This window comes from Merops nubicus, unplaced genomic scaffold (assembly GCF_000691845.1).
Source record: "Merops nubicus isolate BGI_N331 unplaced genomic scaffold, ASM69184v1 scaffold405, whole genome shotgun sequence".
Lineage (NCBI taxonomy): Eukaryota > Metazoa > Chordata > Aves > Coraciiformes > Meropidae > Merops > Merops nubicus.
The window spans coordinates 24,713-49,331 of NW_008611390.1; the positions used below are offsets into that span (position 1 = coordinate 24,713).

Consider the following 24,619-nt stretch of genomic DNA (forward strand, 5'->3'; position numbering starts at 1 on the left):
CCTTCCTGCTGCCACCCCTCCCAGACACAAAACCTCAGCGTCAGGACTAGGGGGGGTTCCTCCTTGCGTGCTCCTGATGCCCCTGAGCATGACCCCTGTGCACTCTCTACAGTGGACTGGGACTCCCAGGAACCCCTCTACACAGCTGCTGACTTCAGCATGCAAGTTTTGGCTGAGCCATTCTTCCAACTCAAACATGCAGGACAACAAGCTGACCACTCGTTTCTTTGAGGGAAAAAAAAATCAGGTAAAGACACCAGCCTTTATCTTTCCAGAAGACACAGAATCACAGAGTAACTGAGGTTGAAGGGACCTCTGAAGGTCCTCTGGGTCAATCTTCCCTGCTCAAGCAGGGCCATCCAGAGCAGGCTGCCTAGGACTGTGTCCACATTTTGAGTATCTCCAAGGATGGTGACTCCACCACCTCTCACTGGGTAACTGTGCCAGCGTCCTGTCAACCCCACAGGGACAGTGTTTCCTGATGTTCAGAAAGAACCCACTGTGTTGCCATTTTTGCCCATTGTCTCTGGTCCTGTCACTGGGGACCACCAAGAAGAGCCTGGCTTCATCCTCTTCTCACCCTCCCTTCAAGTACTTGTACTCACTGAAGTCCCCTGTGAGCCTTCTCTTCTCCAGGCTGAACAGCCCCAGCTCCCAGGGACTCCCAAGGGAGCAAAACCGACTGGCTGTAACAACAAACTCAGAAACACATGCCCTTGAAATCACATATTTCTCTTTGGCTTCCCTCTTGCCCCCAGAGCAAGCCCTGCACAGCAGCTCAGATCTGTTGGGCAATCCCCAAGGCCACTCCTGCAGGGGATTTCCTCAGCACACCACCCACTGTCACCAAGAGGTCACCACCAGGAGAGGAGGCATCTGTTAGGCCACACATGGATGTGGTCTCATTTTCCTGCCCCACAGCACACCTGCCAAGCTTCTCCACTCAGCTGCCACCCTACAGCTGCCCCACTGCCCCTAAGAAGCTGGCTGCAACGCCTGCAAGCTCAGCTTGCAGAAGGAACCAGATGAAGTGTGGGCACTGGGGACCCCTATGGATCCACCACCTGGCAACGCAGACAGACGGATACCGCACCCTCTGGTGAGAGGCTGCCCTGGATCTTGTGCAGCTGCCACCACCCAGGGATGAACTCAAAAGGAATAAAAACAAAATAAAAAAAGTGGGAGGAAACAGATTGTCTGACTAGCAGATAACCCAGCAGATAGCCATTCATGCTGGATCATCTTCTAGCACTGGATGCAGTGTGCCCTAACCCTGAAGGTCTGCAGACACACCCACCCGAGTCTTCGCTCTCAGGAGACACACCGCCCACCGCAAGATACTCACAGAGAAATTTCTTCTTCTTTTCCAAAGGAAATGCATGAAAGGTTTCCCAAAACATTCTGACGGTTGGGTGCGTCGCAGTGTAGTCTCCCTTATAAACAGCACTCTAGCATAAACCAGAAAGTCACATCATTTCATCTGGCAGTAGAAAGGAAAGACTTTGTAGAACCCAGACCCGATCTCTTCTGGTATCCGACACCAGATCAATGTCTGACAGGTTTGAAATGGAGCACAGGATGGGTCGTGGGCTCAAAGCCCCACCCAAAGGCCCAAACACCCAGCATGGGGCTCTCCAGCAGGATGTGGAAGGCAGACAGTGGGCTTCTAGCTGTTTGACTAACTCCATGTGCCATGAGGAATCCTGAGGTGCCTGTTCACAGGCTGGACTCCTGAACAGGATCATGTGTTTGGCACTGCAAAGCCACTTTGACTGCTGAGGCTGAGACACAGCTAGTAACTTGCTGCTCTAGGTATTTTGAGAGGATGTATCACTCACTTCATTTCCAGACTCCCCTCTGAACCCTTGACTGTGTACTTTTTGCCCTTGTGCAAGTGGAGTGAGTTGACTCCAAGTGAAAAGTCTGACACTGTCTCTCCCCTTCAGCATTAGGTTTCACCCCTAAAAATAGCAGATGGAAGTCCTTCTGCCTTGTCCTTTCTCATCCCAAATTTCCTCCCTGAGCTTTATCAGTAGCTGGACAGCCCAGTAAGGAAGTTTTCACGTGAATGATGGCAAGGTATACAAGGAGCATGAAAAAAATAGACATCTGTGGCTTATCACATCTCGTGTCCCAGGCTAGCTCCCATCTCATGCAAGTGCACAATCCTGGTACTTGTGAAAAACAAGAAAAAATAGGACAAGAGGGAAGCTTTACCTCCTCCAATTCCTCCCAGTTGTAGTTACTGTTTCCAACTATCATGGCCCTGAGCTCTGTGGGCTGGAAGAGTTCCAGGACTTTCCCACCACACACTTTCAGGAAGCCAGTGGAAAAGGCCGTGTACCACTCATGGATGGAGAGGTTGAAGATGTAATTTACATAGGCTTCAACAAATTCTTTCCTAGTGCATCAAGAGAGAGCAGGCAAAGGAAAGCACTTTTAATCATATGCCTGAGCAGCAGCACAGCTAAGTCTTCCTGCTTCTGCCTATGCTTTGTCTTGCAAAAATGAGTCTCCAACAGGTTCAACCCACCACCTTCCTCTTACCAAGCTGAGTCACTGCAACATGGACCAAGTATTTGGCCACCGTGTGTCTCCTCCTTCCCTGGCAGTGGCAGTACAGGACATCCCCCAGCAGCCCCAGCTCTACACCACCAATAAACCCACCCAGTGGCCTTGCATCTCGTTGCCCATGGAGCCAGGAGGGAGTCATAATGACACCAGGTGCTGGGGAGGTGTCAGGAACAGAGCCCTCTTCCTTACGGAACCTGTGGCCTGCACAGAGACCTGTGAAGCAACTATCAGGATTCAGTCACCAGAGGAACACGTCCACCCGTGCCCAGCTCCTTCAACCCTACATTTAGGAAGTCCAGGAGATAACCTATGGCTCATCTGAGCCCAGAGATGTCTGGGGTTACTCAGTACAGGGCCCTGTGCCCACCTGCAATGATCTCAGATTGCCAGGTTGCTGTGAGCAAGTGCTCTGCTGGGGAGAAGAAGCAGACGGTGCCCAGGAAACTCCCACTTCAAAACCAAGAGCCTCAGAGCCCTCCTTAGGTGAATTTTCAGAGGCAGCTCCTGCTGACTCAGTCCCCAATGAATTTTATCAGTGGTGCAGCACTTTCAAAGGCAAAGCTGCTGCCTAGAGGAAATCCTGCTCTGTAAAGTCTTGATCTGAAACTGCATGGTCAATTCCCTCCCTCCTGGCCCCCAAGAGAAAGCCACCAAAAGAAATCAAGAAACACCCCTCTCTGTAGTCTTAGAAAGGACAAAAACCTCCCCTTCAGCTTTCAGTTTCTGATTAAATAAATACAGGACATGTGCATTTGGAGGACGTGGCAAAGAAAATGCCTCCCCTCAGAATGACAACCTTGCTTTGCTTCCAGGGCTCCCAAAAATAGCATTAAAATAAAAAGAACATTCTGTAGCCATCATCAAGAAACTTTTGGCAGGTCCTGGCCAACCCCTGTCACTGGACTTTGTTTGGAGGTTAATCATCTTTACTCTCTCTTTCTTATTCTCAAAGCACCTTTGATCTGAGTGCAATTCTAGAATTTTATTTATGCAACAGCTTAAAATATTTCCCCTGATTGTTTGGGGTTCTTTGAACACCTGACTGTGATGCACTAGCCAAACTGGGACACCAAACTGTTCTCCCTGGGTGGAGGTGTCATTTTTGCCTGACATTCAAGAGCAGCTCACACCTGCACTCAAGAGGATAAGCAGATCAGGGAACACCACAGAATCTGGTACCTCAGTCTCTAGCTAAGGAGGTCACAATTGAAAGAAATATTTTGAACTTTTGGTAGAGGAATTCTCAATGCAAATGCTAATGTGAAAGCAGCAAGGGATGGGTCAGAAAGTAAAAAGAAAAATAAGGAAGCAGGCTGGCAAACAGAAAACTTGGAATAACAAATCATATAGCAAAGGGGAGTTATTTTCTATCACATTTGTTTTATTGTCATTTTCCTGACAGTCACCTGAGCATTAGGGAACTCCAAGCTGATTAAGCACTTAACTGTTGCTTAATACCTCTCTGGCTGTTACGGTCATGAACCCTTCATCAAAAACACTTCATGTTGTGACATCCAGTATGAACTCCAAAGGAGAAAGGGAAAATGCAGGCATTTCCTAGCTGGCATTTTTCAGTTAGAGCCATCCTGTGCATTCTACAGTTCCCAGTGAACTTCCCTCAAGCAGGAAGGGCAGTGCCCAAAGACATGCACACAGCAAACTACTCAGACCAGGAGGGCAGCAAATTGGTTCCTGGCCTCTAAACGTAGGGGTGGAGGAAGTCATTAAGCACTGTGAGGTGGATGAATTGACAGCCACGTCTAGACTTGGATTTAGAGGTTAGCTTGAGTTCAAAACTCTGGTCAAGATGAAGCAACTGCCATTTTGGAATGCGTTAAGCTGGTGCAGCTACACACTGGCATTTGTCCTTAAGGATTTTCTTCCCTTGTTGCCTATCCTGACTTAATAAACAGTTGCAAGAGCTAACCTGGGTGCTCTTACCAAACGTTTGCTCAACTACAATCTTTGCTCCTCCCCAGAAGCCAGCATGACACAGTAGAAAAAAGGCTGGTTTTCTTTTGGGTGTACATGCCCAGCCTAAAAACCTAAAGGGTGCTACTGCTGGCATTTTCACCTTTACTTCACCATTGCAAGGCTAGACTAAACTTGCCTGTATTTAGCTGAAGCCCATATTCTCCTTGCAGGAAGACAGACTTACACACTGCTCCATCTCCACATGGTTTTTGCATGGAGGCTGCTGTTCAGCTGTAAAATTGCACTCTTTTGGGCAACGGTAAAGAAGGTAAGAAGGTAATACAGACAAAGCAGGGGTTACAGAAATAGTTTTAGACACAATGAGAACCCTTTGAAATAATCAGTTTAATAGGAAATTACTTCATCTCCAGACTTGCCAGCAAGGTCTTCAGCAAGGCCAGCACAAGCCCCTAACCACGCCGCTGACCAGTCACTGGACCACACTGTTTTGCCAGCAGAGAAAGAATCTGAACACTGCTTCAAGTAAAAAAGGCATTTGTAGAAATCCAATTACAGGATTATGAGAAGAAATTAATTTAGCAGCTGGAAAAAAAAAAAAAAAGGGGGGAGGAAATGGTATAGCTGTGCTCCTAATACCTCTCAGGTGTTCAGTCAGACAGAAAGGAATTGAAGTAGAGTAGAGCTTCATGACTCTGGTCAGGGATGGGGGTCCTCTCCCAGGAGTACTTAAGGGAAAGTGTTTCCTGCTCCAGAATGACAATTATGCTCCAGTATAAACAAGTTTGCCAGGCTCAGTTTTGTAGGCCATGCACAGTTCCTCTCCAAAACACCAGGGAGCTTAACCTTCCAGGGCCAAAATCATGGTGAAATCTGTATTTGCCATGAGAAAGCCAACATGTGCCTATATGAAGGTGTTTTATAGGGAAGATGTCTGTCCAAAAGGATGTGGGACATCTTCCAAACACTGGTGGAAAGATGACAAAAACCTGCTTTTTATTCAAGTGCCACTGGTACCCTGTAACTTTTGAACAACAGGTCTTAGAATTGGTTTGCAGTGACTCCTAACTCTCTCTCACATTGCACCTCAGCCAAATTTTCTGTGGCATTGCCCCTGAGCACCACAAGTATGAGTCTATCCCCACCCAAGCCCCACTTACCTATTGTCCTTCTGCACCAGAATTTTATCACCATCTTCAATCAGGTTCTTCTGCTCTATCACCCCATAGCTTTCCCTGCAGATCTATATAAAACCAGGAAACTGATGTTACCAGAAGTACTTTTCAGGCCACATGCAAGCAGAGAGATAGAGTTCTCTTCACAGTTATGACTGATGACAAGGGCAGGCCAGAGAAAAGGGTATAAGCAGAGAATTTTTTCTCTGCTCCAAATGCTCTAAGTGCCTCACCACCTTCCATCATTTATGTCTGCAGTAGGGCTGCTATTAAGTCTAAATGCAAACTGAGAAAGGAAAAAAGTTATTAAGTTTCCTGTTATCAAGAGATTGGTAACTAAAATCTAAGCCCACATGCTCTGGCAGTAAAAAGACTCTGGTTTTTACAATAGAAGCTCAGTGGGTTAATTCATCCACTCTCACTGCAAGATGGTGTGACCACAGAGAGCTTCCTGCTCCTGCCTGGCCTAGGATGGCACCAGCACAAGTGTACATTCTGTACAGACAAAATTGGTCATGGGGAAAAATGCAAAAGGGTCAATTTTAGAGTTGCCATACACAAATCAAAAATTTTTACCTGTGAGATAAGGCATTAATTTCAAGCTTTGGGCTATCAGTTATATTCATTTCAATGTTTTAGCACATATATCTCTATGTCTTTATACATTATGCAGTATATTGTCCAAGAAAGAGAGTAGGAATGGCCTCTTGTGTGAAAAGAGACTGTAGAAAAAAAAAAAATCTTCTGTGTTACTTCAAAGGTATTTCTGTTTTACATAGTCTGCATTAGCATCATTATGGCTTCATTACCTCATCCTGAACTGCAGCTCTGACCTGAGTAAGGCATAGTCAGCACTCAGGTCCAACTCACTCTAGAGGTAAGCTTGATCTAAGAGACACTGAAACATGGAAGCCCTTGCCCTGCCTAAATCAGGGCTAAACATAGGTTGGAGAATAATGATGCCATGTCTCTTTGTGAGGTTCTCAGTGTTTACACGTGTTGAGGGATGTACATGACATTTAAATGTACATCAAGACCAGACTTAATTTCAGGAGATAGCCACTGTGTAATAGAAACTATTGCATCTGGAAAAAAAGGAGTTCTTTTACTGCCTCTGTAGCACAGGACAGCTGACTACCTCAGCATGTCTCCCAGCAATAGCATCCAGCATTTTGTTTCTAAGAAAGTCTGATTAAGTACACTCACTATGAATGTAAGTGTAAAAGTATTAATATTATGCCATCAAGGAAAATGCTGAATTGCATGAGCATTTCAAGAACTGATCTTGTGATGTCAAAACCTAACTTCTGTTTCCAATGAGGATTTAGGAATCTGCTTCTCACTCTCACTTTTAAGTCACATGCCACAGTGACAATAAGGCTGTTGTGAAAACCACTCTGCTTAACCTACTTACTCAGTTTTCATGACCCCATGCAAAAGAAGGAGGGAGGTGGCAGCAAAGAATTTTAATATTTTAACATCATCATGGGGTATGTACTACAGGCAGAGTTTGAAATAAGCCATAATGTCCATGAGTAAGGAGATGAGTTTCAACTGCACTGTAGCAATGACAGAGTTGATATGTAAGATGCATCTTACTGTAAAGTTCAAGCAGAATGTCTCTTCCACATCTTCCCCAGGGTAATCTAAAAGCTGTTGAAGGCTCCTACATAACAGGTGGGGAAAGAAATGAGACCAAACAAAAATAATCAGAGATTCAGAAAGTTATACATCTAAAGGGGAAAAGAAATTCAGCAAAAGTAAACATCATACATCAGGGTAATAGGATTACAAAAGAGAATTGCTGAGTCTGAGTCACCTAAAGGGTTAATAAAAAATTACACCTCAAATAAAGAGATGCTTTGTTAGAAGCAGCAGAAATGCCAGTTCAAACAAATTATCAGTATAGTCCATGCCTACCTTGTACAAGGATCCCCTTTAATGATCCTGGTCTTAGTACAGAATTACATTTCTAGTTCTTAATGACTGCCAGATATTAATGCCATCACCACACAAAGGTCTGAGGGAGTGGAGGAAGAGAGGGTGGTAGATTGTATCTGTATGCCTGTCAAGTAGAAAATGCTTTTCTCCTATTCCTCAAAATCCCACTGCTGTCTTCTTAGCATTTTACCTCATTTATTGTTCAATACAGTTGTCACTTTGTGTTGATAAATCAGACAGCAACTCAGAAAAAAAAAGAGATGCCAGCAGTCAGACAGTAGGGTGTTAACCTCTCAGTGTCAGAGGGCACCAATAACCCCACACAATTAGGCAGAAAAGATTCAATATGCCATTTAGAAAAAGTCATTCCTTCATTCAGCTTACTTCTTTCTAGCATAGGATCAGGTCAGAGTTACACTGGTTCAGGGATGGGAGAGTTCACATCCTACACACAGTTCCCATCCTGGGCTATGCCATGAGACATGCAGCAGATGTGTCTGCTAACCCAAGCCTGGCTTGAGGGGAAATGCTCAGGCTAAGATCTGGTATCATGCATGCTACTACACAGTGGGAATACAGCTCCCCAACCCCATTTTCAAAGGAGTGTGGTAGGTATCTTTTGGCTGGGTTGGTATCTGGTTTCTGGGCATCAGAAATGTGGGTTACAGAGGTTAGAGCCTAAGCATATGGATCTGTGGGAGAGGAGAAGCCTTACATGAAATTTACCACCAGCTTATGTACTTCACTAGGATCACAGTCCCCCCAGTTCATCAGTGGCTTGAAAGGATTGGGCATTTCTTGTTCTCAGTTGGTCTCCTTTCCCAGAAAGGCTGCAAATTGTTTTTCATACCTTCCTTCTGTAGGGGATAGCTCCTTCAGATCCTCTAGGCAGGGCTTCACATTCAAGAGTTTTTTGTACAGGGCCAAGGGAAAGTGAAGATCTACCACTGTGAAGTTGTATATTGCAAGGCCGCATATGATGCCGATCAAGTGAAACCAGTTGTGTTCCACAAAACACTGCAAAACCACACCAAGAAATCCTTGTGAAACACTCTCACAGGTGCAATGCACAGTACCCTTCCCACACACACTAAGAAACCAGACCCTGCTTTTCCAGCTGGGACAAAACCACAGAGCTCCCATCAGGTCCCAGTCTGGTTGTGAATTCCTTGCGGGAGTCTGGCGTTTAGATGAAGATTCAGAAACTAATCCTTATGAATTTTGTAAGCCATGATTAGCTGAGGAAATAGCAACAGCTGCTTTCCACCTTAAATATATACCTTTTATTTCCTTTTTACACACCTCTGATTTTGAACATCAACAAAGCTTTCAGGTTTGCTGTCTATGTACTGCAAAAAAAGTGTTAACAGTTGTCTCCCTATCACCCATCCTGTTTTCTATTAGGAGCTTATGGATAAGCACAGAGCCACCCAGGCAAACACACCAGCATAGGTGTTGGTATACTGGCCTTCATTCCTTCACATAGTTACTCTCACACTGGCATGGCAGTCACAGACTGGCTACCTGTGTTTGATAAATGTTGTAAATACATGACTCATTTTCGGTGCTTAGGCTGTCATTATTATTAGTGTCAAAAGACCTGTTGTTTCTACAGTATTTAGGTGAGGAGTAACAGCTCTGCAATACTGTTTACAAGTTACAAAAGGCACTATGTAATTTCCTTCCTTGTAAAATGTAATTAATAAATTAAAAAGAACTCCCACCCAGGGCAGTTACACGTTAAAGGGACGACTGACAACATCATTTCCCCATCTTGCTGCCTACGAGGGTGAAGAAAAAAGGACATAAACCACCACCTTCTGCACAATCCTACCTGGTAGGAACAGAACTTGCACTCCACAGTGTTACAACCCCCACCAACTTTCACTACAAACCATGTTTCTTGCCATTTAAGAGCTTCCTGACACAAAGCATCAGCCCCTGAGGGTGACAGCGATGCACGACTAGAGTGAACTGCTTGCAGTTATGCCAACAGCAAGGGGAGCACAGAGTTCTAATGCCACTACAACCTAAAACTCTGGGTCTGTAAAACAGCACATGATTATCACATTTGTACCATAAAAAATGTATTAACTTTCATCTGATACTTAATACGAGTTTTATTATGGGATAAGACTAAACAGGAAGAGCCAATTCTTTAACAGGCACAATCCACCATTCTACTGAAGTTCATGGGCCTGTGCTAACTTACACTGACTGAAAACAAAGCTGACATTGTATCACAGGTGGAAAATGAGAGGAAGATTGTTTCTTTACCATAGTTTGCCACCAACTTTCTTGTCATTCAAATATCATTTCAACCTGCATGTCCAGAGGGCAAGGGCTTACCGTGTCTGAAAACCACAGCAGGTTTGACTCTGGGTAGTAAGTGAACATGCCATATATGGGGTTGAGGAGCTCTTTTAACAACAGGAGGAAAAATTCCTTTGTCACTCCTCCAGCGTCAACAGCTTCCTCACCATCAAAGATGACCTGTAGAAAAAGTAGGTCAGTAACAGGGAGGGATAGCTTAGACTGCATCAGGCATCTTTCTAACTGGGAGCTTCACAAAGCAGTCTGTCTAACGTGCCCAAACTCACTGCAACCCATGGGCCTGTTTCAGTGCTCTGCTTGCAGGGAGAGGAGAGAAAGGGAACAGAGGGTGGCAAATCAGATATTTTGAAAATGTTTAACTCCTTATGCAAATCATGAATAACCACCCACCCTCCCAACAGCCAAAGCAGCAACATCACAGCAGCTGCTGAATTTTGTAGCAACCTTTCAGAGACGCTGTAGGGCATGTTTTAAGTGGCCTGTTCCTGCAGAAAACAGAAACTGCATAATATCATAGAAACGTTTCTTCCTCTGTCCTTTACACAGTAGATACAGCAGGAAAAGAGAATAAGCCCCCTGCTTGCCATTCTTTAAACTGCCCACTGCCAAAACACATCAGGAGCTGGGGAGGAGAAAGACCCTCACATTCATCAGATCAAGTATCCCTGCGTTCTGTACCTATGGAGAAGCCACTGTACACTGGTGAAGTGTTAATGTGAGTGGCTGAAAGGCTGCAGAAATGCCACCTGGATCAGAGGTTGCTGAAGGTGTGGGTAAAACTTACTTACTTTAAGAGGCTTTTTCAAATCAATGTCTGAATGGATGCTCAACTCCCTTAAAGCATCACCAACTAAGTTACTCCTGCGAACATGAAGTACCAGGAAAGGGCTTCTGGCCAGCAGAGGCTCCAGGGTGAGAAGCATGAAGACATTCTGCAAATTTGCACCATTTATTGCAACCTGTAAATAAGAGAGGGGTGAAAAACAGCTGCTGCCCAGCTCCTTTCTTCCTATGGAAGGAAAACAGTAAACAACTATATGCCTGTGTTCCTTTCTTCTCTGCTCTCTTAGTGTGGTTTCCCTAGGGTACAAGGGTTACGTGCTCACTCCCACATGTGTGTGCCCATATGTCTGTGTCCCATCCCATGCCCCCCATTCCCCACACCAACACCTTTTGAGTCCACTGACCATTTCACCAAATCTGAGCAGAGATCAAATTCCTGAATATTTTTTGACAAGAGGCAGAAGGGCGGGGGAGTCAAGAAACTCAGGGTGAACACATCTTGACTAGAGTCAGAGTCCATGAAGGAAAGCAGCATATGTTACTAGCGTACCAGCTGAGAAGCCAGTTGACAACTGCTCCTGGCAAGGCACCAGGGAATCCATCACACACAATTCAAAGCTCCCAACTACATGGGTATTCTGGAGTCAGGTAAGGCACAAAGTCCAGTCAAAGCTTTTGCCACACATAGGACATTCATTCTAATCCACTGTCCATAGCAAATGGCAGGTTCCTATTTGTAAATTCAGTTAAAAAGTCCATTAAACTGGAGACAGAAATCCACTGGGAACTAGGCTTCATCCATTCCAGCACTTGCAGAAGTACTGGCTTCTCTGGCCTCTAAGTGGTTGTCTTCATAAAGATCCTACCTCTCAGGGCAACAAAACCTGTACCAGCCTGCTGTCCTGACAAGAGGACACACTGAGCAGCTGAAAACACATGCAAGAGGGTGAGAAAATGGAAGCAGAACATGACTTCAGCTTCTAAGTGTAGTTTAAGCAGCCACAGAAAAGCTCTGAGATGGTTGTTACACAGAAACAGCACTATGGCCACAAGTGACTGAAGTTTCCACCCTGAAGGAACCTGACAACCAAGACCCTCAGCAAAGTTGTTTCACAGAGAACAGGATTAGTCCCAAACCCCAGCTGCACTGAATGAAGGATCAGCACCCCCTGCTTTGCCCCTCTCAGGAGCCACCTGCCTGAGCAGGGTCTGGTGCTGGGAGGTTTACACTGGCACAGAGGGCAGCTGTCCTTGTCACAGCCAGGCTGTGAGCTGGCTTGGCTGCCACCTACAGGTAAGGGTGCTGGAGCTGAACTCCTCCTGTGAACACACTCCTGGAGAGCCTTGGGTCTGCACCCCTCACTGCAGATGTGTGGGTGAGCTGCTGACAACAGCTGCTGATTGCAACCCCTGTGTCAGACGTTGGCCTTCAACCCTCACTCCTGACAACCAATCCTCCTGCACCAGGTAGAAACTTGAAAAAGAGTGCTCACTTACCTGCAAGCCTGCCTCATTTTCCAGCCCTAAAGCTCCACTAACAGAGACTCCACCTCTTGGACTATCATAAACACCTAAGTACTCCTTCCCTATACAGTTTACATTTCCACCACATGCACATCTAGCAGTTCTGATGTTACCAAACATTTAGAAATGAAAGACAACAAGCACTGCCTCTGCAATATACAGGGCAAAGGGGTTCTCCAGCTGCTCTCCTGTCTCATGGAAATAATAAAGTGCTGCACACAGTAACTCCCAGTGAATGCTTCTCCTTGTAGGCACTTATGCAGAAGGCAGAGAAAAAGACAAGGGGTAGGAAAACTGGAAGAGAAGGATTACCTGCATCTGTAGTTCTGCATCTGTCTGTAACATCTTGGTCTTAGCCTGAGCATCAAAGATGAAAGGATATGAACAAAGTGTCACAGCATCCTGCAAGAAAGGCAGGCAGATGGGTTCCTATCTACAGCTTCCATGGGATTTCTTTAAATAAGGGTCATGAAAAACAATTTTCTTACCTGCATGATAGATGGTCTTACTTTCTGTGAAGGAAAGAAATAAAAATAAAAATCTTTTACTCGTGATTCTGTGTCTCACCTATTTTTTGGTCAGACTAGTTCAAAGGTGACACAAACATTTTTCTCCCCTGGGACATATTACCCAGTTTTTTTCCTCTTAAAGAAAAGCATGGGAACTTCCTTCTCAAGAAAATGCACAAATGTAAATTCAAAACTTGAATATCAAATGTTACTAAGAGGACTAACTGGCACAGAAGCCTCTGTTAGCCTGCCATAGGTGAAACTTATAAAGAGAACCAAAAAAACTACCTCCAAGGCAGAAACCACAGGAAATAACACGAGAGACCATAAGGCCACAACAGGACAATATAAGAGTACTTTACAATGCAAATGACTCCTCTCATTAGTCATATCAACACATTTTTGGCTATTTTTAAATATCGCCACGATATAAATGTGAGTCGGCATTTTCTTGTCCTGCTCTCTAAAAATAAGTACAGAGCAGCACTATTAAAATGATGGGAAGCAGGGGACACACCACACAGCTTTTAGAAAGCCCATGAAAACACACAAAAATTCTTGCTACAGTCAGGTTTTGCTCTTGCAGTGTATCCCTTGGAGGATGTTTTCTTGGTGTTTTCTCACACTTGAGGTTCCTTTCCTCACTAGAGTTAAACAGTCTCACTAGGTTCCTACACAGCATATTCCAGCCCTCAGTTTAGTTATCTCCTTTCTTACAGATGGGAAAGTGAGGCATAAAAGAGGTGAAGGGTCTTACCCAAGATCACCCAGCAGGTTACTGGAAGAGCCAGGAACAGAACCCACATCTCTTGAGTCTTGGTTCAGCCCCCTAGCCAGAACGCCACACTGCCTCCTCTTACAGAGCAACATTTTAAGATCACTGGCTACATTATTCACAATACCTGCCTAAACAGCAGAAGTAAAGGGTAAAAATTATAATTTTAGAATATAGGATTGGGCTCCTGAGGTCTCGATTACATTAAAAGGATCCAGTGACTGAATTAATCCCCTTGGGCAAGGATTGGATGAAATTTCACAGGAATAATCACAGAGATTGTTGAAAGCATTAGTTAAACATCATTAGCTCCAGCTCTTCTGACAGCCTTATTTTAACTCAACTTTGTCAAGTCACCAAGTACCCAAATCTGAGACTTAACATACAGATGCTCCTCTACTGAATACATTACAATCATTAAGGTTATTAAAAATACATATCTCCAACCAAAGACACACACATGGACAGTTAATTCATGACTATATGTAAAACCTCTTACCATTCCAGCCTGATGCAAGAACCACATGAGATAATCCTCCTGAATATCCACCAAGCTGGAAATCTCAGGTATATAAAACTTATCATATTCTATGTGTTTAACCTTCTGATTTACCTAGTGAGGGAAACAGATGTTTTTTAAAAAATTTATATAGTCAGCATTTTTCTTAGAACAAGCAGGTTTGCTTTCATAAAATCAGTTACAGGAGCTTGCAAGAACTGTATCCAGAAAATCTTGCCAAAACACATGGTTCCTTATGAAGAATTGAGACAAACCTCTTTCTTACCTGTTTTAGCTCCCTCTCCTCCTCACCCACACTACCCAGCACTTGATGCTTCTCCCAGAAAGCATCAAGCCACCCTCACTGCAGCAGGGTTGGACTAGATAACCTTCAAAGGTGCCTTCCAACCCAAAACATTCTATGATCAAGGGACAGGTATTTGTAGTGACACAGTCTGGGGGCTGAGCAGTAACACTCTATAATTTCTTCCTAGGGTTTGAGACAGGACCAAACAATCTTCAAGTATCATGAGTTCAGGAAAAAAACTAATATCCTCCCCACGTGGTATCTTGGTGGACAATGACACAGCTCAGAAGCCAGGGCCACGACCACTCTGCCCCTGCCAACTGGCAAACAGCACACAAGACTGAGTCACCTTGAGCCAACACGTGTCCAGCCTGTTCTCCTACCTTGTGGAGTTTCTCCAGAAGTCTGAGAGCAGCTGTAATGTAGCTACTGAACAGGACTGGGATCAACAGCGTCTTTCTTCCACTGAGGAGGTAAACCACTGCACCTTTATAGAGGTCCACTAGCCTGAGGAAATATCTTGGACACACTTGAGACCACCAGTTATCTGAAAAGCAGAGGAATATCAATATAAATCCAGAATTAAGGACCAGAATAACCCCTAAATAAGGGGTCACAGCTAAAAAAACAGGAAAACACACCTCAAGATTGTTTTGTAAAACTTTCCTATTTCTGTCTTAAATGTAGCAACAGGAAAGTGAGCAAATAGTCAGCTAGATACCAGAAACTGGAAAGCTCTTCCCTTTCCACTCTCATAGCATTACCCAGCCCCAATTCCTGATCAGTATGAGAGCCTGAATGCAAGGTTTTTCAACCTTCAGTTTGAGATACTGTTTCAAGTATCTTGCATTCAAGATACTTGTGGACAAACCATTGCCTCATGAGTTATAAGAAAGCAGTTTCCTGGGCAGTTCTCTGTAATACCACACACTTTTCTAGCAGGAGTCAGAGCATGTCTCCTGGCACATCTGCACTAAAGGTCTGAATGAATACTCCCTCTTCAGAACAGGTGATCTCTTTCTTGCCATGGACAGGCAACCCTTACCTCTCCTCTGAAGACTATTAGCTTCTTGCTAGAACCAAACCACCTGCAAAGTAGAAGCTGAAACCTGGGAAACCATCATATCAACTGTTAGAAACAAACACCAATTTATCCTCTCAAGTGCCAGCACAACAGATTCTGGTAGGCAAAAGTGTGAGAATTTCTGTGTGTGAACAATTGCACTGGACTGCTCTGAGTAGAGGAGGAAACCTGGTTCCAGAGCCTCTTTGAATAAAAACTTTAAAAAAAAAAATAAAATAAAAATCACTAAACTTCAAAATAACTTTCACTGGAGCAATGCTCCTGGAGGTCTAAAAGCATTACCTAGTGTTGTACACAGTAGCATGCATAAGACACCCATAAGAAAGAGAGTTAGATAACAAGAAAAGTAATAGCTTAGCAAACATGAGTAACAATCATTAAGCAGTTTATGTGCTGATTAGCTTAAAATGAGCTCCAAGGAAATAAAGGTAGCAGAAATTAGAAGATTCAGAAGTGGGAAAAGAGCTGAAGTGTTCAGCTTGGACAAGGATCACCCAATAGCTTTTCCTGCAACTTACACAGGACAAAGTAGCTTTATACTATATGTTGTATATTCTTGTATTTACCTTATACACAAAGGATATTCTAATGTGAACAGCATCTGATTAAGTTTAAAAGGATAAGAGAATTTGATCTTCATGATATGCAAACTCTATGTTCATACAGAGGGATACAAATTTATCTAGAACTGAGTCTCTGATTGCAGATAAACTAGATAAGCTAAATTAGATTAACCTCCCTAGCCATTGTTCTTGAAGGGATATTTTATATCTAAATTAAAATAATTCTTAACCTGAATTTTCTTTTTCTCATTTATTATCCACACTACCATAAACTTCATGTGTTTTTAATTATTGTAACTGAATTCCCAGAATGACACATTCTTCATTTCCTCATAGTTCATGTTTAAAATTCGAATTTTATGTTAATAATTATTTACATGGGAACATAGATTTTGGAGGGAGGATTCCTCCAGTCCTTTTGGTTCCTAGCTACTTTTCAGAGGCAACTGCTTTAGAACACTCAATGACAAATACCCAATTATCATTACAGACGTTGTTAACAGAATAGAAAAATTAAACCAACACAAAAATACAACTGTATTTTTACCTTTAACTGTATTTTAACCTGTTACCTGAAGGCAACACTATATCTTAGAAGGCAGCCTCTTACCAAGAACTTTGCTGGGGTTGGTATCTAGGCGCAGAATAGCCATTGCCAGAGGAAGTGTTAACGTGATATAATACTTGGAGTCTTGGAAGGGTGGGAATTCAGGGAGAATCAGATAAATCCTCATTGCCTCAACATCTGGGGGTGAGCTGGACAGCTGAGGAATCAAAAAACTTTCAAAGCTCTTCAGTATCTAGAGGAAAACAAGACAAAAGAAGACAATTTGTCACGGGTGACAGGAAATCTACAACACAGATGACATGAAAGAACTGATGAAATGGAGCACACTTGGAATGTGTGGACTTCACAGCTTTTGCTGATGAGCTCTTAAAAACATTCCATACAACAAGACTAAACTCTGATTTTTTTTCTCAAAACACACGAACATTTGGGCAGGCTTTTCCACTGCTGGCTCTTCTCATTAGAGTCACAACCCTGTTTTAATAAGGTGAACCAAGAGTAAAAAAAAAGCTACAAAAATTACAGCTAAAAAATGGCATGGGGAACACACATCATTTTACCCCACAGCTCTGCATTGGTGAAAGAAATACCAGAGTTAGAATAGACTATATAACCATAAATCCTGACAGGCAATAAATGAGCATGTGGTCATTATTTACAAGTATAATGTACACACAATTAATTTCAGCAGCCATTTCAACTATCAAATGCCATGATATAAAACTTTTTTAAAAACAACCCTCAGAGACACATTCCAAGAAGGTGAAAATCAGCCCAGGTCAACGGAGAAGTATCCACTGATACCATGAAGGATATGGCCTGCAGATTTGCAATACAAGCCTTCCCAAAAAAAGCTGTTGTTACTCACATGTTACAGAGGGACAAAGCTTTTATTTGCCCTCTGAATACCCAAAACCCCAGAAGTGCAATACCTGGTCTAGGAGAATGGAGTGCTGAGAGTTCATCAGCTTCTCAAACAGCACTCTGGTGGAGTTCAGATCAATTCCTGGGATCTTTGGACTGGTTTTAAAATGTTCATCGATTCTTTGAAAAAAATCCCAGACAGACAGGTATAAGTTTAAGGAAGAGACACCATTACCTGTGTACTGGCTTGGTCTGAGAGCAAACAGTGGAGAAATGACCTCTAGGGAATCGATCAGACTAGAAAAAAGCAGAAGATGGAATCTTCTTGCTCAAGACAAGATGGACAGCTCTCCTTTCTGAACTCTTCTGGGCCTTGGTTAGGGTTGGGATTCTTCCAGAGAAACATTTTATCAGAGTCTTTGATTTCCCCAGGACTCCTTCAGTGACCAAAGAGCCTGCCTAGACCAAGCTGCTTAAAAACCTATAAAATAGGTATCTATCATATGTACCAGGATCTTCTGTGTTGTCTTCATATACAGTAGTTTATAGCAAAATCTGTTTAATCACACACTCCCAGTAAGAAAGGTGATGCATAAGACACTGACTGCTATAAAAGGGGACAACAGATGAAAGTTTGCAAAAGAAAACAGGGGAAGATAATCAAAGCAGCTTTTTTGGCAATTCCACTCTCCAATTTTCTAAAACTAAACAGTGACCACAATCAAACCACAGTGCAGCTCACAGTCTTCACATGGTTTTTAGGTGTAACAAACATATGCTGTCTTTTCTGCTGTGCTTGAAAGGCTGTAGTTTACTCAGGCTGTGTAAGAGTGATAATGGTCCAGCAGGTAATGCAAGCTCAGCATCCAGAGCACGATGAGCAGAGGCTCTCAGCACCACTGTCTGCAATAAAGCTGCACATATAACCTTGCAGTTGCCAGCAGAAAAAGGTCATTGCTACAGTTCCACTGATCTCAAGGATTTCCCAAAACTGTCACTTCTCAAGTGAGCCTGTGCTGTTCCAGACACTGAAAGAAAAGGTGGCTATTAAGGACAGGATGCATTTGTCAGTTTGCTGGTGTGACTAAATGACTCAAGAAGTTAAAAGGCTGTTTCCATAACAGCACAGGCACTGGCCTGGGAACAGCTCCTCAGAGTCACACTGCAGGACAGAGTGGTTCAGGCTGTGATGTGCAGAAGCAGCATGCCCAGCCACACAACCCTGGGAAAGCTGCTTTTCCATCTAACCCCGTGCACCACAATGCTGTACTGCAAGCAGGCCTCCATGGTATTAAGGTACTGGAAGGATAAATTAGGGTATTTCCTTCTCTCAAGTCCACTGTAGGATGAGGCTCTATATATAAAGGCACATGGTTAAATACAGCCTCACTTCAGTATGCCATGGCATCAAATTTTATTCTGCATTTTGTCAAAGATTTTCTGTAAAAGTCAAGTCCTGCACCAGCCAAGACATCACTGAGGTGGAAGGAGAACTGCACTGGAGTGATAGTCATAAATACCACTCATTTCCACATCCAGAGGAGATGTGGGACTATTTACAGTGACTCATCAACTTGGACACCCCAAGAAGTGTTTTAAACCAGCACGACGACTCTCCTGATGCAGTAACACACTGCCTTGTCACAACACTACAGAACAAACTCTTGGACAAGTGGAAAACCACAAGAATAATGAGTAAATTGTTTTCTTTTTCAAGTTGCTCTTTGAAAATATTACTCAAAGATTACTCAGAGGAACTAAACTTTCCTTCACCTAGTTACAGGTCATTTACTCATCACGCTACCATAAAAAAATTCTCCTCCTCTTCATCTTATGCTGTTACCTCCCCAACATTTACATACACAGCCAACACAATCCTTCTCAACCCACAGCCTTTGACTCAGCTATGCATATTACACCCTTGTCACCACCTATCGTTGGTTACAGCCATTTGAATTCCTGCTTTTATAAGCAGGAGCACAAAACTTTCCACAACTGATGTCACGTAAAAGGAAAGTGCTTCCAGGCTGCCCTAGATGTATTTTTCATGAGCTGCCTGTGTTGAAGCATATCTCCATGCACACCAGCCCCTACCAGCTAGCTCAGCTGGGTAAGAGACTACTCAGATAGCTAGCATCACTCATTTTCCTTAAAGTTGCATTCCTATCCCTCTCTTTTAAAGATGTTGATATCCCTTTCATAAAGACAAGTAACAGTTGTGACCACTCCAAGGAACCTGTGCCACGTACAGTACACTCACCATACACCTTCTTAGACTATTTGCCTTCTTTACCCAGCTCTGACCACCCACCTCTTTAGTGGACACTCTCTGCCCCCGTCTCCTGTCTGATCAGAAAAATCAAATCCCACTGCAGCAGTTAGTGGAGTAAAGGGATTCCAGCCTGCCTCAAGGGAAAGCCACACTTCTGTAAATTTGCCACTTACTTCTTCTCCAAGAAGCTCCCATTCCAGCAGGCAGCCGACGACAGTATCTGAACAACATTACTGTTTGCAGCAGGAAGAAAAAACAGAGATAGACATTATGAACAGATGTCCCAGCAAACCTCTGCAGCTCTCCTCCCTTCCTTCTATGGGAAACAATGCCAGGATCACCCCTTCAGAGGCACAGAGGCCAAGCAGTTTGTTCTGCATCATAACCATAACACCCAAAAGGAGGGCAGTTAGCACTGCCTCCCCTCCACCTGTTCTGCCCTTCTCGTAGCAGGCACACGGGGGAGGAATTCAATCAGTCTCTTCACAAGTTGTTGCTGCTCTTCACAAACTCTACGCACGCAACGAAGGACAACTTCAAAATCCATTTCCCACCCACCATTTGCAACGTTCTGTGGTGGCCTCAAATTCCTCTGCTTTTGCTGAGAAGCTCTAACCTGGCAGCCTTGTGACTGGCAGCTGTCTTCCTCTTGGAAACGACCAAGAACCACACTTGAAAAGGCTGCTGTATTTCAAGTGAAAGCGTGGCACAGAAGCCAACAAAATTATTTAAATAAAACTTGCAACAAAAGGCTTGTCCAGTGCCACAATACCTACTTGACAGAATTAGAACTGTTCTTTTCTAAAAGCTTTTGCCTCCAGACATCTATAGTTTCATCATTTATTAAACAGGTGTAACGTGTTTCATTTATGGTCCGGAAATCATCAGCAGGCAAGGAATTCTGCAAGAAGATACAGATTTCAGCAAAGACAAGGCTTGTAAAACAATTCCTTCTTATCCACAATCTCTATTTTCTATATAAAACTGATTGCTTCCTTCATGTGGTCTCTGAACAGGTTTGGTTAGGACACTGTGGCATTACTCACAAGTCCGAAAGGAAAGGCATGGGAAGGTATGGGAGAAAAACCAACACCATCACCACACACTTTTTTTAAAAGAGAAAAATAAAAAAAAAGCACAATATTATTTCCTTACATGTACCAAGCCCTCTATAAATACCATCACATGTAACTACAGGCCTAGTACATTTATTCTAGATATGTTTCCATGCCTCAAAAGTGCATGGCAAACACTTCTTGAAAGAAATAAGATGACAGAAGCAGAAAAATCAATTCAGCATTCAGCCCTCCATACTGTGTACCCTGACAAAATCCCAGTGTGTGTGGTTCACAGCCCTGCACTCCAATCACACAGACCCCAGTGGCTCAGGAGGAAAGCAGCCTCTCCCTTCCAGCCTTCAGGGGAGATTGGACTCCCCTCCCTGCTGATCAAACTGAAATCTGTGTCTTCCCCATGGCTCTTCCATGTGCCTCTAAAGGAAGGCAATTTTCAGCCATTCCTAAAAACTTGTAGATCCTGTAACAACTGTCATCGTTGGTAAGGCTTGTAAGGCAGAATTGACTCCAAGTAACACTTTCTTTTTGGGAGATATTGCCAAAACCAAAAGATGCACTGTGAGGACTGGGACAAGGGAGCAGACTTGAGAAGATACTTTATTTGTTTTACCTCATGTGTGGAGCAAAGCACAAATGTTTGGTCTCCTCCAGAGAAGATATGTTTAACAATGTGATATTTACAGGCATCTGTTGAAGAAAGAGATACAGTTGTATTAGAGGTTGATAAATGCAAGTTCCTACTCCCACATTCACACTGCCAGTGTCTCAGCTTTTATATACACTGTAAGGATCACCTAGGCCCCTTGAAGGTCAGGCTGAAACCACGTGGAACTCAAGCACTGCAGCACTTTCATGAGATACACAGTGCCTGGCAGAAGGTAAAAGCTGTAAGTTCTAAGCTGCAATGGGACTTTTAAAGAGAAACCAAAGCCCTGGGAAATCAGTATTAGTACTATTTCATGAAGGCTCAACACCACTGAAAGTTGAGCTTTGCCATGAAAAGAGAAAGGGAGAGGGCATACACTAACAGAGAGAGCAAGAAGTCACCCAGTAATGCCCACAGTGCATTTGGGACAGGAGGATGGGTTTCTCTCACTATTTCAAGAACTTTTACAGAACAATGTAAAAATGTCTTTAGACAGCCATGGGTGAAACAAAATTATTTATGTCCATCTGTGACTGTAAATTGCTCACAGTACATACCAGGTTTCCCTGAGAGTTGCCCATTGTGAGCTGCCCAGTAACCCTTGACAGGAGAGGGACACTTAACATTGCAAGTGTGCCCCGTTCCCAGCTGGCCTCTTGTTCCACAGCCAAATGCATAGATCATTCCTGAAGAAGGCACAAAGGCTAAAGTGTGATGTCTGTAACAGAGATGGGTACAAAAGTTTGGGCCTTGTTTAACAATTGAAAGAAAAAAAAACAAATGCAGGCTAAAAGTTCTTCTCTCTTCCCCTTGGCCAGAAGCTGGTGCAAAGCTGCATCTTCACACTTGCACCAGTGCTCAGTTTTTGCCACGTGATGGCACTGGTTTATAGGATGGAGTTCTTCAGGTGGAAGTGACAAAAAGCAGCTTGTGCCAACATACAGCTGGTATCAGGCTTACAGGCAGAATTAGCTTAGTCATTTGCTAAGCCTATATGGATCAAAAGGCAACAACACAGCAACTGTGTTCCTCTCTTCATCAAAGAGACTGGAAACTTGTGACCAAAGGTGCTGCTGCTCTAAAGTCTTGCTAAATTATTACGATAGAAAGGCATCTTTTTACCTGGTTGCAGCACAGGGAAAAACCTCAATTACAATCAACCCCTTTCAGAGGGCCTTAAAATTCTCATTGGAAATAAAATTTAAATTAACTTAGTTTTGACACATAGGCTGCAGAAGCAAGACTGTTCCCACTATTTACAAGACTCAGTGTCAGCATTAACCTCCACCAAAGAGAGCTTCTGACTGCACACAGGACTCACCTGCCACAAGCAATCTGGGATACTTCACTGCCCATGAGCTCCAGAACTCTTCGGGGGTTCACTTCATCATTCATGGAGTCATGTCCCAGTTGCCCGCAGGAACCTGCACCGAACGTGAACACCCCTCCACTCTGTTAGCAAATCAAACAGCATATTCTCCATTTAGGGACCCATAACCCAGCAGTATCTCTCTGACTCCAGTTTCAGAATATGAGACCAAGACTGGGCAGACACTGCTGGGAATTTCCAAAGGATTTAGAAAAGAGACTTGGGTTCTGCCAGCGTGGCTTCCAAATAATCTTGCCACCCATCAGGGGCTAACGGAATTAGCTTTAAGTATGTCTACATCAGACCAGCTTCCCCCCACCATCATCTCCAGATGAGTCTGAAATCCCAGCAGGTTTAAGTATGGTTGAGTAGTGCCCACTTGCACAATACTTTACACCAATCTCTGTCGGCTGCTGATTTGACTATGATCTGTTTCTTTGAAAAGAGCTTCTACAGAAATGATCTTCTACAACAGTATTTTTCCCCCAGGAATCTCAAAGCCAGCCATTTAATTCATTTTACAGTGGAAAACACTGAGACAACAAAGGAGGAAACAACACCTAGGAAGTGGGAGAGGCAAGAGCTGAGCAGTGATCTTCCAAATCCTAGCCCTGTCCTCTGTCCACTAAACTACACACCACTTGGGAACAGCAGGTTTGGAACTGGAAACCTCCTGTAAATGCTGTGAGTGATTACTAATGTTTCACTAAAACACCCATTCAATATCACTCTTTATCCTCCAACGAAACACTACTTTTTATCCCTCTGGATGTACGTTTGTTTGTTTGTTTTTTTTCTCAAAACTAATTTCTCTGAGCAGTTCACCTGACCTGTACTATTCATTGTCATAGATTACTAACATCTTCATCTTCAAAACTGCAATGGATCATGTTGGCCATGAACCTAAAAGACTAAATTTCCCACTTAGTTTCTTCTACTGAGGTGAGATGGAATACAGTTAAATCCACCTGTTCTTTTCTTCCATTACCCAAGAAACTAATGTAAAACCATCAAGCCAGACAGCAGCCAGGGTCCCCAAATTAGCATCTTTACCTTTGTCAGAACTGCTGTGTGTTCCTCTCCACAGCTGATGTAAACAACCTTCTGAGACCTCAACAGCTTCACGTGACAAGGGGATTCTCGGTCTGCATGGAAGACAAAGCAAATAAAGGAACTGGTTCATAAACACAAACCTAAATGTCTGGGAAAAGCAGTGGCAGTTTGATTTTCAGATGTGCTCTACGTGCACAATAGAAGCTTTAACAACTATGGGGGGAATGAAACCCAAGTCAGTGAGTACTTTGCTGCTGCTTTCTCTCTCCAATTTTTAAAAGATTTGTTCTGGCTCAAAGAAAATGGTTTAGAACAAGCGTGCAGATATTGAGAATCTTGTATAAACTCAACATGAATTTGCAGTTTGAGAAGTACAAGTGTAGCTTAGCTACACCCACCTTCAGCCTCATGCTCCATTCCAGACTCCTCACTGACTGCTGCAAACATTTTTTTTCCAAAACCTTGCTTAGACCTTTACCACAGAGAACAATCCTGACGTGTGGGAGATGCCAGCACAACACACATGGTGAGCTGAATCCCAGGCTGTATGTGAATGCCTAGCCCTCCTCTAGTCATCCTTTAAGATCCTCCTCCTTGTAAAGGCTAATCACTGCCAACCATTAAATGATGTTTTCCTCCTTCACTCTGACATTTAATCACTAAAAGTGGGTCTCCTGAGGATGAATACACTAAGAAAGGTTACATGTTTTACTGATGTAAAAATAAAAGCTAAGCATTTCAAGGACCAGCAGGCACCCCAAAACAGTTAGA

General features: G+C 43.5%; 1 protein-coding gene across 1 annotated transcript in view; it reads right to left on the minus strand.

The window, feature by feature from the left end:
* Positions 1-24,619, minus strand: part of LOC103773804 (probable E3 ubiquitin-protein ligase HERC3) — a 45,560-nt gene that overhangs the window by 527 nt on the left and 20,414 nt on the right. The window contains exons 5-23 of the mRNA XM_008941183.1: positions 23,849-23,940; positions 22,748-22,878; positions 21,984-22,144; positions 21,391-21,467; positions 20,481-20,605; positions 19,878-19,937; positions 17,501-17,612; positions 16,611-16,800; positions 14,737-14,900; positions 14,047-14,160; positions 12,752-12,775; positions 12,576-12,665; positions 10,745-10,915; positions 9,972-10,115; positions 8,473-8,639; positions 7,281-7,347; positions 5,667-5,749; positions 2,218-2,401; positions 1,346-1,448 (exon numbers count right to left, since the gene is read on the minus strand). Of these exons, the coding sequence (XP_008939431.1) occupies positions 1,346-1,448; positions 2,218-2,401; positions 5,667-5,749; positions 7,281-7,347; positions 8,473-8,639; positions 9,972-10,115; positions 10,745-10,915; positions 12,576-12,665; positions 12,752-12,775; positions 14,047-14,160; positions 14,737-14,900; positions 16,611-16,800; positions 17,501-17,612; positions 19,878-19,937; positions 20,481-20,605; positions 21,391-21,467; positions 21,984-22,144; positions 22,748-22,878; positions 23,849-23,940 (2,259 nt within the window). The remainder of the gene's footprint in view (positions 1-1,345; positions 1,449-2,217; positions 2,402-5,666; positions 5,750-7,280; positions 7,348-8,472; positions 8,640-9,971; positions 10,116-10,744; positions 10,916-12,575; positions 12,666-12,751; positions 12,776-14,046; positions 14,161-14,736; positions 14,901-16,610; positions 16,801-17,500; positions 17,613-19,877; positions 19,938-20,480; positions 20,606-21,390; positions 21,468-21,983; positions 22,145-22,747; positions 22,879-23,848; positions 23,941-24,619) is intronic.